The 18,206-nt window shown below is 45.3% G+C and overlaps 1 protein-coding gene across 2 annotated transcripts; it reads left to right on the forward strand.

The window, feature by feature from the left end:
- Positions 1–18,206, forward strand: pik3r6 (phosphoinositide-3-kinase regulatory subunit 6). 2 transcript variants are annotated; one of them, XM_079758939.1, is made up of 21 exons: positions 1–73; positions 5,990–6,081; positions 6,354–6,440; positions 6,617–6,708; positions 6,929–6,997; positions 7,307–7,439; positions 8,235–8,304; positions 9,072–9,270; positions 12,145–12,295; positions 12,876–12,962; positions 13,488–13,728; positions 14,305–14,586; positions 14,926–15,010; positions 15,187–15,309; positions 15,477–15,578; positions 16,032–16,134; positions 16,417–16,481; positions 16,922–17,012; positions 17,219–17,277; positions 17,388–17,494; positions 17,831–18,206. In XM_079758939.1, the coding sequence occupies exons 2-21, from the start codon at positions 6,024–6,026 to the stop codon at positions 17,982–17,984; spliced, it is 2,358 nt and encodes a 785-aa protein (XP_079615065.1). In that variant the 5' UTR covers positions 1–73; positions 5,990–6,023; the 3' UTR covers positions 17,985–18,206. The 2 variants fall into 2 exon arrangements, with proteins under 2 accessions (XP_079615065.1, XP_079615066.1); XM_079758940.1 differs by lacking the exons at positions 1–73; positions 5,990–6,081; positions 6,354–6,440 and having other exon boundaries at positions 6,633–6,708; positions 6,929–6,981.

Consider the following 18,206-nt stretch of genomic DNA (forward strand, 5'->3'; position numbering starts at 1 on the left):
AGTGGAAGTCACTTCTCCTCACGTCTTGGGACTTTTATGACACATTGGGGCTTAATGAAAATCGTAATACCAGGTACGTACCTAAAGAAAAATCGGTACATTGAATTGAAGCGACTAATAACTTAATAGTAATGCCGCGAGCTACAGTAGGCTTTTAAATGTTTTAACTAAAATAAATCCTGCACTCTGTAACTTACAACGCAACACCTTGTTTACTTATAGTCAAACATCAGTTGTCAAAAGGTATCTTGAGCCAATAATGATCGATATCGTGTACAATTTCACGACGATATCTACAAATTGTAACAAATGTTTTTTTTAATTTATATTACTGACGTTAGTTACTTATAATTTGTTAGCATCTAACCTTCTTGTCTCACTACATGGCTCATGGTTTACATGAGGTGGCTTAGACAGTATGAGCTGTAGAGGGAGGATTACTGTATGTCCATTCATTTGTAGCTTATGAATGTGTATCAACGCCAACGTCATTCTAATCAGCGTTACCCGTCAGGTACTTCAAAATCGTTAGGTTCACATTGCACAGATGTTGTACAGCCTCCAAAGACAGTCAGTCAAAGAGGCGTCTCCGCCTGAGAGAATGCCAATGTTTGGTTTCACTTGCTGATGTGACTCAAGTATCTGCTGTGTCTAGGCTAGGTCTAAAAGCAGCTCTGTACAGCCCCCCCCCCCCCCCCCCCCCCGACTTCCTTGTTTTAGAGCCGAGCTTCCTGGTGCTGTTGGACAGTTTCAGAGGATGCACGGCGTTTGTAGCGACCGTTTCTGCGCGCGTGTTATTACGGTCGGCAGTGGACCCCTTTGAACCTTCCTTGGAGGCTTTCTGATTGCCGTTATCTCCTTCAGTGCTTCGATTTGAGATTTATGGCCACACTTAAAACTGCTGCTGCAGGGGTCTTGATGACGTTTCGACACAGACTTAAGAGGGAGTCAGCTATTTCAGAGCACCCGATCGGACCGCTTTGGGTTAACACAATGATCCTTGTAGTAGAACAGTGAGTCTTTTGTAACAAAAAAAACACACAAAAAAAACTGTTTGGATAACTTTTGTTACTTATTTAGGCATCTCCCTTAGGGTGAAACTGTGTCTGAGTTTGAATTCATCTAACGAGTGTTAGTTATCAGTTTTATTGCGGCATTGTTTCCACATTAAATTATATTATATAGGGTATAAAATGTTTCAAAAAGAAACATAACGTTATCTTCTACCATGTTGTGCAGGCCTCGTTTGGTCTCAAATGCAGCATATGCCAGTCAAGATGAGCCATATAATTCCAGAAACCCCAAACCGTCTTTTCTTTACTAAGAATAACCCATCGTCTTAGGCTACTCATCTAACAACTTCATTCCCACAATGAGCTTTATTTAAGGCGCGCACGGCCACAAGTAGACACCAACACTCTTTTATTGGCCGGTTAGGAAAATAAGCTGCCAAGATACGGTGTCTAGACGTTCTCCATCATCACTCTGTCCTCGAGCTGCCCCAGCCCGTCCCAATACGTGCGCGCACCTGTCACTTAGCCAAAACCATTAAATGTGAAGCACTGCATATTCCGTTCCAGAAAGACTGGATGTCTCCAAACGCCGTGACCTCCCTGTTTTGTGTCGCTGTTACAGCCCTGACGTTAGCACGAAGCATCGCAGATCATGTCAGGGGACCAAGGGTTGGGATTCACAGTGGGACCATCATGGGATAGCTGATTTGGACACCATAACAATTAACGTAAAAGACATTTGTTATAAACGAATAAATGCGGTAATGCTTTCGATTCTCTGGCAACAACGCCATTCAAAGTTTGGGCTTTTGCATTGAAATTATTTAAAAAAAATGGATAGATCACAACCAAAATTGGCAAGTGATTTTACTTGCTGGTTTGAAGGGAGTTCATATTTCCAAAGTCACATGCGTCCTACGTTATTTTCTGACACAATATTGCCAACCACATACGTGGAAATATCTGTATTTTTTTTTACGGTTGCGTATTTGACTCTATGGCGACTTTATTTGGGTCTGAGCAAATCAGCCGGGATCCATATGCCCGGGTCATGTTGGTTGCAGCGATATACCAGAGGAAAAACTGCGCCGCGACCACATGTTTCGAGCTCTGAGCCGGCTTGGAAATTGTGTTTCCACTCACGTCAACTCGTAAATTAGGCCTCGCGTTCCTCCGTCGGACAGAATGACTTATGAACGGCCTTAGTGATACTAATTATTATCTTCTAGACTTTGTCTAGAGATGTTTTACTACTGAAGTGTTGGTTGTTTCTGAGTCGTTTATTTTAATATTATGTTGAGGTATGGGATTGTGTGGAAAGCATGTAGGGCTACTGGGTGATTCCAGGATAACCTATGGCATTAGACACATTCAACAGCGTTTGTCTATCGAATAAAATGTACTATGCAACAATACCATATTTAGTGGTGCAAGTTTCCCAATAATAGCTGTTACCTGTGTAACTATATTAAGCATTCAGGGTGACATTATGTCCCGAGGGACCAGCTATTATCCTGCTCCTGCTCCAGCATTCAGCATCCTGCTGAATGCTTTTGTGTTGGCACTTTAGATTTGTATTATCTTCAGACTTTAAAGCAAAGTGCTCATTTTGGGAGGGGGGTTGATAAAACAGGATTCTGCAGCAGTGGTCTAGCTGACTCTGATTCAGACAGGAAAGATACACAGTGGATTTCCCTTTTAAATAATGTAATATGTATTATTATAACTATTCAAATAATCGTTGGGAAAACCATACAATTATCCACGGCTTGAAATTATGTATTTGTGTGAGCTCTTAATATGGCAACGCTAGTCTTCTTCGGATGTGTTTTCATGTCTGCAGTGCAAAAACATCAGTTTATAGAACAATGTTTGAAGCTGAAGACATCAGAGACACACACTTACACACACATACACATACTTTCTTCACAAACTGTTCTTTCTTCTCCAATCTACACTGATCCTATGTGACTCAAATGAACTACAAACATTTGTGTACACACACACACTTTTTTCACAATCCGTTCTCTCTTCTCTAAACTGCAGAGATCCTATGTGAACAAATGAACTCCCATGTGTGTACACATGCACACACACGCACACACACACACACACACACACACACACACAACCCCCATGTGTGCGTGATCTGTAGAAGACTTCCTCATATTGTTTGGTGTGTTGTTACAGGAACACTATGTGATTGATATCCTCTTCAGTTACACCAAAGTAGAAAATATCTGTTTGTTTTGAGGTCAGTTTGAGTGTTTTTGTGTGTTGGTGGTTAGATGGGTGAGTGTTTGCATGGGGTGTGAGTGTGAGTGTGTGTGAGTTTGAGTATACAAACGTGCCAAAGTGTACCTTTCAGTTCCTGCTAGATGAGAATACATTTTGAAAGGTCTTCTTGTTTCTGTTGTGATGAAGTGCCTTTAATGCAGAGTATAACATTGTATCTCTTTGTAACCAGTCTTACCACCTCTGAAGACCCCCAGGGATGTATCCCATCATGATCATTTCAGTCAATATGACGTCAGAGGGAGCGTCTGGGGTCGTCATGGACTCCACATTGTCACAACTGAAGAGCTTTTGTTCAGGGAGAAATTCCCCCGTCTTGCAACTCTTGTTACTTGTCTTGTTACTTGCACTTTTTTTTCTCAACACAAAACTACACAATGCAATAATGTGTTGCTAGCTCCTCCCCCAAAAAAGGCATTTGATTTTTTATACTATCAGCGCTCTGCAGTCAGTATGCATTAATGCCTATTAACCAATGCATTTCTTCAAGCCACAGCTGCTGATTAAAAGGTAATAACTTAACAACAAGTATTATTTGGCATTTAAAAGTGATAGATTGTATAATGAAAAGTTAATAAGATACTTTTTAGTGGAAGCATCGCAGCTAGTGATCTTTTAATCAATTAATGCTGTCTTGATTAATGAAATTTAGCATACATTGTGAATAACATTTTATTTGTGTTCTTATCACGTCCAACAAACCAGTTGAGAATGTTTTCAAACTGACAAGCCACAATTTTGCCTGTAACATGTTGATATTATATAGAGGATAGGACCTTATAAGGGTCAAATTGAACATGAATAAACATCATTCATAATCATTTGAAACAATTATTTAGATTATGTATTGACGTCTCATGACGTTATACCTTTTTGGCATCTTATCCTTGATGACTTGACCAACCCTAACGAGTTAATTTGTCAAATAATAATCAACAGCTCTGCTAGATTGCTCTTTGCCCTTTCTTCACTCCGGACAGGTCTATGGCAAACTATTCTGAAACTGGGGAATTCCAGCCAACCTGCACACACACAGACAAACACACACACACACACACACACAAACACACAAACACACACACACACACACACACACACACACACAGAGGCAGCCCCGCGTGCTGAGCTTAGTTCACTTCCACAAGTCATTGCTGTGTCCGACTCTTTCCTGTTTTCAGACGCGTCCGCAGTGTGCTTCGACTGAAACTGGTCCTCCATGTTTTATTTTGAGGTTAAGTTTAGGGGGTTTTGTTTTTTGGCCTCAGCATTTTCTCCACAATGGAATGCAGAAACAGTTCTTGAGTTTACTGTGTGAAGCTTTTTACCGTAACACTGCCAATGGTTGAGTTTACTGGCTGAAGCTTTCTAACATAACACTTTTACTGACATAACAGCTTTTTGAAGTAACTCTGCTTAGGGTTAAGTTGACTTGTTGAAGCTTTTTGACGTAACTCTGCTTAGGGTTGAGTTGACTTGTTGAAGCTTTTTGACGTAACTCTGCTTAGGGTTGAGTTCACTCTCTGAAGCTTATTGACGTCGAATTGCGAATGAATGAGTTTGGCGTCTGAAGCTTATTGCAGGAACTGAATCATGTCTTTTTCCAGAAACAGCGTGTTGCTGCGTTTCTTTATGGGCACTCAGCCTTGGAACCCGAAATAGAATTAAATGTGCCAGCAGTGCAGGATGACTCAACAATACTTGACTGGCACAGAGAAAAAAATAAGTAATGTATCATCTTATATCTAGAAATCAGCTAAACGTCCTGACAAGGGCAGTGAACAAACAGTACAGACAAAATGATCACAGTGCACATTGTGCATCCATCTCAAGTAATCATCATGGCTAAGCCAATGCAATGCTATCGATGGACATATTTTTGGCATGGATTTTTCCCATGCATAATTTCTGGGATCTCTCATGTCAGGCTTGACCGGTTCAGTGTGTGGGGGAGGTCTTCATTCTACCATAATGAGTTATTCACTGATCCACCCTTCTAGCACGCCTCACTACTTATTAAATTAAGTTAACCAAGAGGTTGAGTTATAACGTGACCCGTACATGGAGAACTACATTCCTTTCTTCTTGCTCATTAGCAGCAGGGTGGTGGAAGCCCTGCCACTCTGTGCTGCAGGTGTAGCAAGATAATCACATTGAGATGGAGGCTAGAAGTGTGAGGAGAACAAACACTGAAACATCAGACCTGTACAAAGACGCTATGCATGAAAGTGAAAACTTTTGTGACTGCTAGCATTCGTTAAATACAAGTAAATGCAACCAGAGGAAAACTCCCCCAGAAACACACACACCCTATGACCACCACATAAAACCCCACAGAAAAAATAAATGGTTTCAGTAACAGCATTGTTACTTGGAAATACAGACTAATTTACTCTTTTTGGTTAATGTAAAGTAATGACCTGTGTGAGTCCTGTGTTTGTTTTGTAAAAAATTCAATTCAATTTGCATCCTTTCATTTTAAGTTCTTCATAGCTGAGGCCGAGGTGGAACATTGCTTATCTTTGTTTCAATAGTTTGGAGTAAAAACCATGCTGGGGGCTGTGTGGCCCTTACTCACATGAGTTCATGAGGGTTTGGGCTTTTTTTAACAGGTGTGCCGTCTTTGTGGCATTGCAAGGGTTGATTCACTCAACACCTTGTCCTGTTCCTCTTTCTTCCTGTAGCTGTGAAGCTGTTTTCCCAGCATGCACCTTAGAGATGAGCCACAACACGCCCTGGGTTAGCCAGAGCAATCATCACGGCATGGAGGCGGCAGGTGCATGCACACACACACACACACACACACACACACACACACACACACACACACACACACACACACACACACACACACACACACACACACACACAGTCACACGCACACACACATGCACGCTGTTGAATGCAATATTGTTGTTGCATTACATTACAAATTAAACCAAAATTACAAATCTAAAAGTGTCACACACATGTCAAAGTGCAAGCCTTATTCTTTACAAAGGACCACCAACTACCGTCTTTAACCTCTAGCATCTGACGTTGTCATAGCTGGCAGAACCCCCACGCTGTCGGAGCCTGACCTCTACCGCAGTGTGCAGGCCATCCTGCCCCGAGAACGGGACTGTCATCTCACAGGTTTGTGTGTGTATGTGTATGTGTGTGCGTCTGTGTGTTGGATGATTTCCTTCAGAAGTATTTTCTATTGTTCAATTTGAAATTTGAAATTTGGTTATGTCATTGAATTAATCTGTGTGTGCGCACGTGTGTGTGTTTGTGTGTGTGTGTGTGTGTGTGTGTGTGTGTGTATGAAGGCATGCTCAGATGGACACTCAATAAGAAGGTTCAGAACCGCCCGGATGGCAACTCGTCCCTGGTTTGTGTTGTCATCAAAGAGCTGGAGAAGGTACGCATCCAGCACTCAGGACTATGTGGTCGTCTGTCATGACCCTAATCGCTTCTGTGTCCTGCATGTTTCATGGTTATTTCCTACGTGGTGACATGTGGTGACAACAACATATATGGTGACAACAACATGCATCAAACTCATTTCTTGTATACTGGAGAAAACTGTTTGATTATTGCCTGTTGTTCTTGACGTTAATTATATTTTGTATCACCTACAGGCCGAGAGGCTGGACTGTCGCAAAAACATAATTCCTCTGCTGCACACACTCATGTACGCTGTGTTACAGGTGCAGTACAGCGGGCACTCACACACTCACCCACTTGCACTCACACACATACCCACAGAACCCCCCCCCCCCCACACACACACACACACACACACACACACACACACACACAGAAACCCCCAAACACACACACACACCAACACGCACCCCCACACACACATGCACACACAAACCCCCCCCCCACATACACACCCACACACACACCCCCACACACACAAACACACACACACAAACCCCCACACACACATACCTACACAAACCCCTACATACTCGGTGGTGGCTTGATGTGTGTGCATCAATGTTTTCCAGACAGCCACCATGCCTGCTGAGCTCCACAAGCGTGTCTACAACTTCTGCAAGAGGCTCCTGACCTTCCCCCAGCCATACTGCTCCACAGGCCTCAGCTACAGTAGACTCATGAAGGCTGAGTGCTGCACTCCAGGTACGGCTCTCTCTCTCTCCCTCTCCCTCTCCCTCTCCCTCTCCCTGTCTCTGTCTCTGTCTCTGTCTCTGTCTGTCTCTCTCTCTCTCTCTCCCTCTCCCTCTCCCTCTCCCTCTCTCTGTCTCTGTCTCTGTCTCTGTCTCTGTCTCTGTCTCTGTCTCTGTCTCTGTCTCTCCCTCTCCCTCTCCCTCTCTCTGTCTCTGTCTCTGTCTCTTTCTCTCTCTCGCATGAGTTAACTATGTCATCTCTCACACCGTACTGCTATCTTCAAAGATAAACTACGTTTTATTGAACAAGAGCTTATTTTCAACTTCGCACTAATGCGGACATACATTTTTTCATTGGTGTCCGCATTAGTCCCTCATAGGGAGGTAATAGGATCCAGGTTAAAAGAAAATGTTCTCCTTTAAAATGCTAGTAACTTTCCTATTCTAGTTAATCCCACCCCACCATTATCAGTCATTCAGTAACTGTCCACAGTAAATCCTGTGGACAGTTGCTCCATATAGTAAATCTATATGCAATATAACATCCATATGAATAGCTTTCTAGAAATACTTTCTAATGTAAATGATGAAAAAATAAAAAGTGTTACTTCTTTCTTTCAATCATATTATGTCACAAAAGCAAGACAAATGTGCTTTGATACACTTTAATCTTCAATCTCCAATCTTGAACTTGCATGGCCATCATCATATGATTCTGCTGCTGTACGAGGATCTGATTACGGTGCGGTGTGGTGAACGGATGAGGATCTACGTTAACGGACACTGTGTGATGTGGTTTGTTCCCCAGGCCTGATGTATCAGAGGAGGGTTGTGGCCGAACAGAGCTTGAAGAACCAGCATTACCCCTTTCAGGAGAGGTGAGTGATCCCTTGGCCCCAATGAGAGCCCTTGTTCCGAGTGATGGGCGACCGAGCGCGTCTCTACTTTGTCACACTCCAGTGTCACATCCTCTTTCCCGCTCGAGGCATGCCATGTCGAACTGGAGTTTGCAGATTGCGTTCTTTCTGAGTGGAGCAGAAGGAATTGGAGATCAATGGCATTCTCTCTCTCATGTTGACCACACGTGCAGGCTGGTGGTTTCACAGTCGTCTAAAGCTTTTATGTACAGCTAATTTGCATCTACGTCACAAGTCAGCGGATCTTCGCAGAGCTGCTGATATTTATACGTAGGTCATGTTAAAGGGGGCGGTTCAACTTTTCAAACCCAAATAACCATGAAACAAGGACTATATCTGGAAGCGGAATCGCGAGACTCAATCATCCAGATGCTCGCTTCCTGCTCGACCAATCAGTGATTAGTTGACACAAACCTCCGCAGAGACTGAAGATCCATTGCTAACCTCGAGTAGGTCTTTGCGTACGTGTGAACGGTTGCTCGCACAGGTCTCTTGGGTAGTGAAACTACATGGATCTTCGCATGCGTGCTGAATCGTAGTTTGTCCTTGAATTCTACCTCCTTTAAAACCAATACATAGAGGAAGTAGAGATTGGCTTTTTCACGTCATGAATTTGAGAGAAAAGTGAATGATGGAGTTCTTCATTCCTTTCCCTCCTCCTCTGTCCCTCCTCCTCCTTCCCCTTCTCATCCTCCTCCTCCCTCTCATCTTCCTCCCCTCTTCTCCAGGGTGTTTGTTTTTGCAGACCCTATGATTTTCTCGGGGCCCCTGGGCATGCTCCTGCAGGCTGACATCCAGGCCTCCAACTTGGGGCCCCATGGGCCCCTGACTCCACTGGACCACATGAGCAGCGTGATCCAGCACTCCATCCAGGTGGCTCTGGGGCCCCAGCGCTGTAACGGCCCCAGCCTGGTCCAGGCCCTCAGGGTCAGTGGAGGTCCCCTCACCTCATCAGTCCACATCGGAATAGACCGACAGGCCGACAGACAGAGACAGACACAGACAGACAGATGGATAGACAGAAAGATTGGTAGGCAGACAGACAGACAGACAGATACAGTGGGGCAAAAAAGTATTTAGTCAGCCACCAATTGTGCAAGTTCTCCCACTTACAAAGACGAGAGAGGCCTGTAATTTTCATCATAGGTAAACCTCAGCTATGAGAGACAAAATGAAAAAAAAAAATCCAGAAAATCACATTGTCTGATTTTTTTGGAATTAATTTGCAAATTATGGTGGAAAATAAGTATTTGGTCACCTACAAACCAGCAAGATTTCTGGCTGTCACAGACCTGTAACTTCTTCTTTAAGAGGCTCCTCTGTCCTCCACTCGTTACCTGTATTAATGGCACCTGTTTGAACTCCTTATCAGTATAAAAGACATCTGTCCACAACCTCAAACAGTGACACTCCAAACTCCACTATGGCCAAGACCCAAGAGCTGTCAAAGGACGACAGAAACACAATAGTAGACATGCACCAGGCTGGGAAGTCTGAATCTCCAATAGGTATGCAGCTTGGTGTGAAGAAATCAACTGCGGGAGCAATTATTAGGAAATGGAATACATACAAGACCACTGATAATCTCCCTCGATCTGGGGCTCCACGCAAGATCTCACCCTGTGGGGTCAAAATGATCACAAGAACGGTGAACAAAAATCCCAGAACCACACGGGGGGACCTAGTGAATGACCTCCAGAGAGCTGGGACCAAAGTAACAAAGGCTACCATCACTAACACACTACGCCGCCAGGGACTCAAATCCTGCAGTGCCAGACGTGTCCCCCTGCTAAAGCCAGTGCATGTCCGGGCCCGTTTGAAGTTTGCTAGAGAGCATTTGGATGATCCAGAACAGGATTGGGAGAATGTCATATTGTCAGATGAAACCAAAATAGAACTTTTTGGTAAAAACTCAACTCGTCGTGTTTGGAGGAGAAAGAATGCTGAGTTGCATCCAAAGAACACCATACCTACAGTGAAGCATGGGGGTGGAAACATCATGCTTTGGGGCTGTTTTTCTGCCAAGGGACCAGGACGTCTAATCCGTGTGACGGAAAGAATGAATGGGGCCATGTATCGTGAGATTTTGAGTGAAAACCTCCTTCCATCAGCAAGGGCACTGAAGATGAAACGTGGCTGGGTCTTTCAGCATGACAATGACCCCAAACACACCGCCCGGGCAACGAAGGAGTGGCTTCGTAAGAAGCATTTCAAGGTCCTGGAGTGGCCTAGCCAGTCTCCAGATCTCAACCCCATAGAAAATCTTTGGAGGGAGTTGAAAGTCTGTGTTGCCCAGCGAAGGCCCAAAAACATCACTGCTCTAGAGGAGATCTGCATGGAGGAATGGGCCAAAATACCAGCAGCCGTGTGTGAAAACCTTGTAAAGACTTACAGAAAACGTTTGACCTCTTTCATTGCCAACAACGGGCATGTAACAAAGTATTGAGATGACCATTTGTTATTGACCAAATACTTATTTTCCACCATAATTTGCAAATACATTCTTTAAAAATCAGACAATGTGATTTTCTAGATTTTTTTTTTTTCATTTTGTCTCTCATAGCTGAGGTATACCTATGATGAAAATTACAGGCCTCTCTCATCTTTTTAAGTGGGAGAACTTGCACAATTGGTGGCTGACTAAATACTTTTTTGCCCCACTGTATATATATACAGATATATACCGTACATCATCATTTGTGAAACACATGATCACAAACATCGGGGTTCACTTTTTAACACAGCACATAGACACAGTACACAAGGTATTAATAATACAATCCCAGACACCTGAAAACATACAAACACATTGAAAGTGGGTTTGGGGCTGATTGGTTAACTAGGGAGTGTAATTATTGACTGCGGGCCCTTCTTCATCTGAGGGTCTAATCAACTCTTCTGGGCACGCATCTGCTGCACTTTGCAGGCTTCTTCTGCACGCCATTCTTTGCAATTTTCCCTTTCCACCTTTTCACCTGGGGAATGTTCCTCCATGTCAGGAGTCTCCCTCATGGTTTCCTCAGAGCTGACTAACCAGTTTTCATGCTTCTAGGGAGAGGGACAAGCTAGAGATATTGCCTTTTTATTTTGTTCACTCTTCCAATCCAGTTGGGTAATAAAGATGTGCATAACTGTATTCTCCTTGCATGAAATACTTCCTCTATCACAACTACACAGTGTTTCTCCATTCCCATGGTTGTGTGCTGTGTACCGTGCTGTAGTGTAATGGGTTTCTCTTGGCTCACATGGGTTTTTCCAGCAAAAGTTGCAAGCCGATCACAACCTCCAAAGGGGGGAAATCCATGATTCTTCACACTCATTAATATTTTCTTCATTACCCCATCCTGTGATTAAAATGTATTTTTGCTAAGCAACCAGGTTCTATTGCTCTGTTTGAATGAACTATTACAATGCACCTATAGTAGTGCACACGTAGGGTTTTATGGGTCTTGCACCTCTGCCGGACACACACACAAGAAGAGGCTTGTGAACTCCCACCTATTTACTATTAATATCTGGGGTTTCCATGTCTATCTTCCCCTGCGTGGGTGTGTGTGTATTTGTGCTTGCCTTTACCTTCATTCGTGTTTGTGTGTCAATGTTTCCCTGTGTGCACATTGGTCATCACCTGCACCCCCGTGTGTGTGTTTGTGTGTGTGTGTGTGTGATTACGTGTGTGTATATTTATGTGTGTGTGTATATTTGTGTGTGTGTGTGTGTGTGTGTGTGTGTGTGATTATGTGTGTGTGTGTATATTTATGTGTGTACGTGTGTGTGTGTGTGTGTGTGTGTGTATAACAGGACATGGGACAGGATGTGGAGCCTTACTTCCAGGAAGTGGTAGCGATTCTGGAGCAGAACGCCAAGGAGGGCGGCAGGCCGGGGGAGGGGGCCATGCTGGGAGGTCGTCTGGATCAGCTCTACCAAGAAATTCTGGCCACAGCACGTGCAGGTGACGCCGCCATGACAACCTACCAAACACACACACACACACAGACGCACGCACACTCCTCGTACAGACAGCGCAGATAAACAAATACATTTGGTCAATAAGACAATAAAAAATACATTTTATGCACGCTTATTATATTATGAATAACTTGTTTCTTCTATAGTTGTTTTCAAACCCGAGTCTGCACCACATGACTGCACATCACACCTTTGAGGCTGACACAGCTCATTATCACCGCATTATTCTCATTGAGGAGCCCGTGGGCGACGCGTTGCTGGTTTGAACCCCCCCCTTCCCGGACCTTCACCACCCACGGCACACATCTGCTTACACAGCTGTTGTTATTTCCCCAGACGACCCTGAAATATACCCTCCTTCCTATTATTATCATAACAGCTATCCATCTGATCGGGAAGAATAGACAGAGTTCAGAGTGGAGGAGAGGTAATGGGGGTGGGGGGTGGGGTTGTGACACTGTGACAGTTATATGTTCTCATCCTCCTCATCCTGTGTATTTGTGTGTGTGTGTGTGTTTGTGTTTGTGTGTTTGTTTGTATATGTGTGTGTGTGTGGTCTGCAGGTCCATTGTCATGCGGGCCGCTGTGTGACAGCCGCCTTCCCAACCCAGAGATCAGCTTCCATATGTGGACAGACGACGAGGACATCAGTGAGTGTGTGTGTGTGTGTGTGTGTGTGTGTGTGTGTGTTTGTGTCTGTGTCTGTGTATTTTTGTGAGACAGTGGGTGAGTGAGTAAGGGTGTGCATTTCTGGTCTAAACAGTGGGTGAGACAGTATTTTTGTGAGACATTAGGGGTTTTACAGATATCCGCTAAAACTCACACTTAGTTATTTATAGGCCTGCATTATACTTGGATTCGCAATGATTACGAAAGCACACACTGTCAGGTTTGTGTGTGTGTGTGTGTGTGTGTGTGTGTGTGTGTGTGTGTGTGTGTGTGTGTGTGTGCGCGCGTGTGTGTGTGGTTCTTTGTAGGAGCGACAGTAGAGTAGCTTTCTTTAACAGTGTGTTTGTGTGTGTGTGGTATATTAAAGGAGCTGCCTCTAACAGTTTGTGTCTGCGTGTGTGTGCGTGTGTGCTGTGTGTGTGTGTGTGTGTGTGTGTGTGTGTGTGTGTGTGTGTGTGTGTGTGTGTGTGTGTGTGTGTGTGTGTGTGCGTGTGTACGTGTCCCAGGGAAGGAGCTGTACAGGTGTGTGCGCTCCTCCTCCATGTCGGAGCATTTCTCCCTGAGCCAGGACCACGGGGACGCTCTGGAGACGTCGGACCTCCTGGACCCTCAGGACACCCCTCGCCACTCGGTCATGTCCGTGGACAGCGGCATCGAGCGAGACCTCCCCCCCACCACGGCCGAGGCTGAGTGGTATGACCAGATGTCCGCGGACTTACCCGTGTCGCCCCCGGCGGACTTCAAATGGTACGTTCTAAAATTCAGGTTGAGCAGTCAACTGTAAAAAGGCGTCGGTGAAGGTTACACATGTACACCAGTAAACTGTAAAGAGGTATCTAGAAATGTTCATAACGATCAGCAGTAAACTGGAAAGGTGTCGGGAAAGGTTTCAAATCAACGCCATGTAGACTGGCTATTGTGGGAAAACATTACGATTTGATCGTTTTCTGAAAGAAAACGTTCAAATCGAAACAAGGCGTGACTCCGCCCCTTGCAGATATCACCATCTCTATTGAGTCTGCAACAGCTATTTCTATTTGGGATAAATGGGTGAAAGGTCATAACACATACCCCGATGGCAATGAACATCATCCACCGCCATCCACCTTATCTAAAGGCAACCTTTTTAACGACTTTTTAACACTATAAAACATCTAAACACTACAATGTGTTCAATGAAATCAACGGGAGTCAATCTATCATCTGTATCTTGATAAACAGCCACTTACAAACTGTGAACGGGCTGTTTTCATACCACTCTCTCCTCCTTTCTGGCCTGGGAGATCGCGATTTCCTTGTAAATTAAATGTCTGTACATCACAGTGGGCAGGAGGTGGCCGGCAGGCTGAGCCGGAAGGGGGGCATGAAGATGAAGCCCACGGTGAGCGACAGCATGGTGCTGATGCAGGACACCCTGGAGGAGCATGGGGGTCTGGGCCGGGTCGGGGAGGTCTCCCGAAGGACCCTGCTGCGCCAGACGGGCGGCAGCTCCTCCCAGGCCGCACGCTCCTTTTCCAAGGAGCCATGCCCCTTCACTGCCAGGATCGTCGTCATGGGAGACGACAGGGTGCTGGGACGCCTGGCCAAAGCTTACTACGGTCTCAGGTAACGGGAAGCAGCCCTGTGGGATTATGGGTACTGGAGTCCGAATGAGCATGCTGAAAGACATGCTTGAAATGCTTATTTCCGTGCAGATCTTGTGTTCCTAATTAGGCGTATTTCACACAGTTCAACGGGGTATTATAGGTGTGGAGTTATAAAGAATCGGATGAGGCTACAGCATCTCCAAAAGGGGCTCTTAGCGATGAGCTTGACGCTGTTCGGAAGGATCGTAACAATCATCATCACCACATAATATCGGGCATCTGTTATATAATGTGCCACTACTTAACCTTCCTAAAAATGTGCAGTTGGATTTAGAGTGTGTGTGTTTTACCTTTACAGGAAAAGGGAAGCGCGGAAGCTCTTTCTGACGCAAAAAGTGAACCTCCAGTTTTACTACATTCCCGTCAGCGCCTCCTCTGTCAAAGTAAGAGCACTTCCTCTGTCAAAGTAAGAGCAGTTTCACTTTCAAAACAGGAATGCTCCAACTCAACTCTCTTGCCACAAGAACCAAGTTGGACTCACATTTTGATGATAAGCTTGTGTGATGCATAGGCTTCTTCCATTTGAATGTCATGTGACGTGATCCTGGGTGTGTTTCAGGAAAATGCTGCTCCAACCAAGGAGCAATGTTGTGCGTTTGGCTCCTACCTGGGCATGGTGGACCCCTGGTACAACTGTCACATCCGGAGCCTGGGCGTCACCATCCCTGAGCTAGCTAAAAAGGTACATCCTTACAACACTCAAAACCTTCAGCCCACTGTGTGAACAGAAGAGATATGAGTTAACACCATGTTAGGATTGCTTTGCTTGTAGCTTTGCTACCAACAAGCTGTGGTTGGATGTCAGTTGAAGTAAATAATGACTGCACCTTTTGTTCTTTTTGTGGCCAGCACACTAACATCGGTCAGCAGGAGTCCTTGCTGTCTGATGTCATCTCCTACTACGTGCGCATGGGCCGGCAGCCCGTGCGCTTCTCTATCTACCAGGTGAAGGTGAGCTACGACTGCTGCATTCCACACCTGCCTGTCACGAGCCAAGGCTCCACCGTGAATCTGAAAAGGCCCACGTGTGTGGTGGATTCCACAGCTATGCAGAGAAGGCTGACCAAATTATTTTTGTTTCCAAATGTTGGGAAGGCTTATAAGCGGAGGCTAGGCAAAGGAGATTATCTGCTAAGAACAAAGCAGCCAAAGCGAACAGTGGAGTAGTTTAGAAGCACTGCGTTTGATCTCGTAAATACCACCATGCGCCCTGATGATCATTACTGGCATGCATGTTTGTAGAGAAATGCACAGGCACACGAACCCTTGTTCACTGGGTGTGTAAATACTTCCTAGCTGTGATGTGTTTGAGCTTGGGTTGAGCTTCTTGTTTCTAGCTGCAGGTTAAGGAGTTGGGTATAGAGTGTTATTTCTGATGAGTGCTGCTTTGTTTCCACCGGTCAGATCTGCTTCTGCGGCCTGACCAAGGAGCCTGAGGAGCAGGTGTTCCTGTCTCACCTTGAGATGGAGCTTCCAGAGTTCAGACGCATCTCTCCCTCCGTCAAAGGTAACGTCTTAGGTTATGTAAAGGTGTGTGTGTGTGTGTGTGTGTGTGTGTGTGTGTGTGTGTGTGTGTTGGGTTTTCCCCCTTTATAGCTCTTTTCCATCTAAGCTGTATGGTTTGCAATGCAAGAACATTGACACTCGTCCGGCTCCTTCAGGCTCTGAGAGAGAATGTGCCTTTAAGGAATGGCCTACCTGAATCCGTCAGTAACCGTGTGTGTGTGCGTGTGTGTGTGTGTGTGTGTGTGTGTGTGTGTGTGTGTGTGTGTGTGTGTGATGTCAACAGAGAAACAACAGTGGAAGACTTTGGGGGACATCAGCGGAGCGGTGGTCTCGATGAACTACAAAAGGGTGAGTGGATCTCCTCCCTAGTACAGCCATGCCTCCTTCCCCAACCCTCGTTTACACCACAACCGTCGCGTTTCAACTCCAACCGGATCAGTGAGACGGCTGTCTCATACCTCCATAGAGTTTCATTCCACAGAATGGTTGTTGTAAGCCACTCTAAAGTGGAGCTCAGAGTTGAATTAGTGCTAAAGTTTGAGCTACTACATCTAAACAACAGGTCTCCAAACGAGTTGTAAATGGTTGAACAAGGAGCTGAAAGACTCACTTACACATTGAAAGTAGAGTTACTATCAGTTTTTATGAGGTAGTCAGTACTGACTGCCTCATGGTCGCTCAATGTATTTTTGGCCAGCTCTTGACATTTTTGGTTTACAATTGATTTATGAGGGTCTGCCAGCATGTGTGTCTGAGTGGGACCATGACAGGGTGTTCTGCCCCTGCAGGTGACATTAAGCGGTCGTGATGTGGACACCGCTCTCTCTGTCAAGATGTCCGCCGCCCAGATCACCGCCATACCCTCTAATGAAACAGAAGGTCCGTCAAAGTCCATTGGTCACACACACACACACACACACAGACATACACACACACACACACACACATACACACACACGCACGCACACGCACAGGCATACACATACACAGTCTTATCAGGCCTATCCTGTTGAGAGTAAGCTGTCACATATCTGTCCAATATTGTAGTTGATTTGATTATTATTTTATTCCCTCATGCTCTCTAGATCTGAACTGTTTGACACTGACTTTGAACGAAGCTCAGACCAAGAATAAAAGCAATCTGGTGAGCATGTTTGTTTTCTTACATTTTTGTTTCAAATTCATACATTCATTCATTCATATGTATATTTTTCGGCTGGATTGAAGTTACCATTCATTGGTTTGGATTCTCAGGAGCAGAAGATTAGGATCAGTAACATCAAGATTCGCTCTCTGGAGAAGCGGTCGTTCACAGTCACCCTGGACAGAGACACTCGGAGGGCCTTCAAAGACGTCCAGAGGTGAGGCATGCTGCCGAGTCACTTTTCTTTGTCCCACCCTTAACCATTAGCGCCTCCAAGAGCTTCACAGGACTCATTGACTAAAAGGCTCATGGGTTAAGGATCTCTAGTTCTGCCAGTGTGTTTTGGTGCCGTTTGGTGGTCCATAGCTTTCTCCTCCGTTTGTTTCTGTCTGCTCTGCCACCAAAAGTAGCCAGTTCTGAGTTTATCCCTACGTCTGGGTTCACCTCCTGCTCCTAACAATTACATTTTGTGTGTGTGTGTGTGTGTGTGTGTGTGTGTGTGTGTGTGTGTGTGTGTGTGTTCACTCGTGCATGCATGTGTGCGTGTGCGTAGCATCGAGATCTCCTTGTGTCTGGACCCCTGCTACTGCCTCCACAAGTCGAGTCACACTAAGCCCGGCGGGACCGGCGACGGGGCCGGACTGAGCCAGTACATGAACCGAGGTCTTCCCCTGGCCATCAACACCTTCTCAGGCATCATCAACTGACCCCCCCACACACACACACACACTGTCTCTCTCTCTCTCCTCCGATGGATCTGTTCTGCGCTGTGTGTGGAAACAGATGATGCCCCGCATCGCGTCACCCTGAGAGAGTGGCCGCTGGATTGCACTGGACTTACAAACTCTCGTGATGTCATCATCATGCGACAGTCACTCGCACTTTGAGTGCCTGGACGTAGCGATATGGTTGGGTGAAGTCGGCTGGAT

This window comes from Pollachius pollachius (assembly GCF_949987615.1).
Source record: "Pollachius pollachius genome assembly, chromosome: 2".
NCBI lineage: Eukaryota > Metazoa > Chordata > Actinopteri > Gadiformes > Gadidae > Pollachius > Pollachius pollachius.

Bases quoted from the DNA above. Each gene is read 5' to 3' on its own strand.
- pik3r6 (XM_079758939.1), top strand. From the start codon at position 6,024: ATGAGCCACAACACGCCCTGGGTTAGCCAGAGCAATCATCACGGCATG. The intron at 12,296-12,875 runs GTGACGCCGCCA...TGTGGTCTGCAG, and splicing joins TCTGGCCACAGCACGTGCAG to GTCCATTGTCATGCGGGCCG. The intron at 14,587-14,925 runs GTAACGGGAAGC...TTACCTTTACAG, and splicing joins AAAGCTTACTACGGTCTCAG to GAAAAGGGAAGCGCGGAAGC.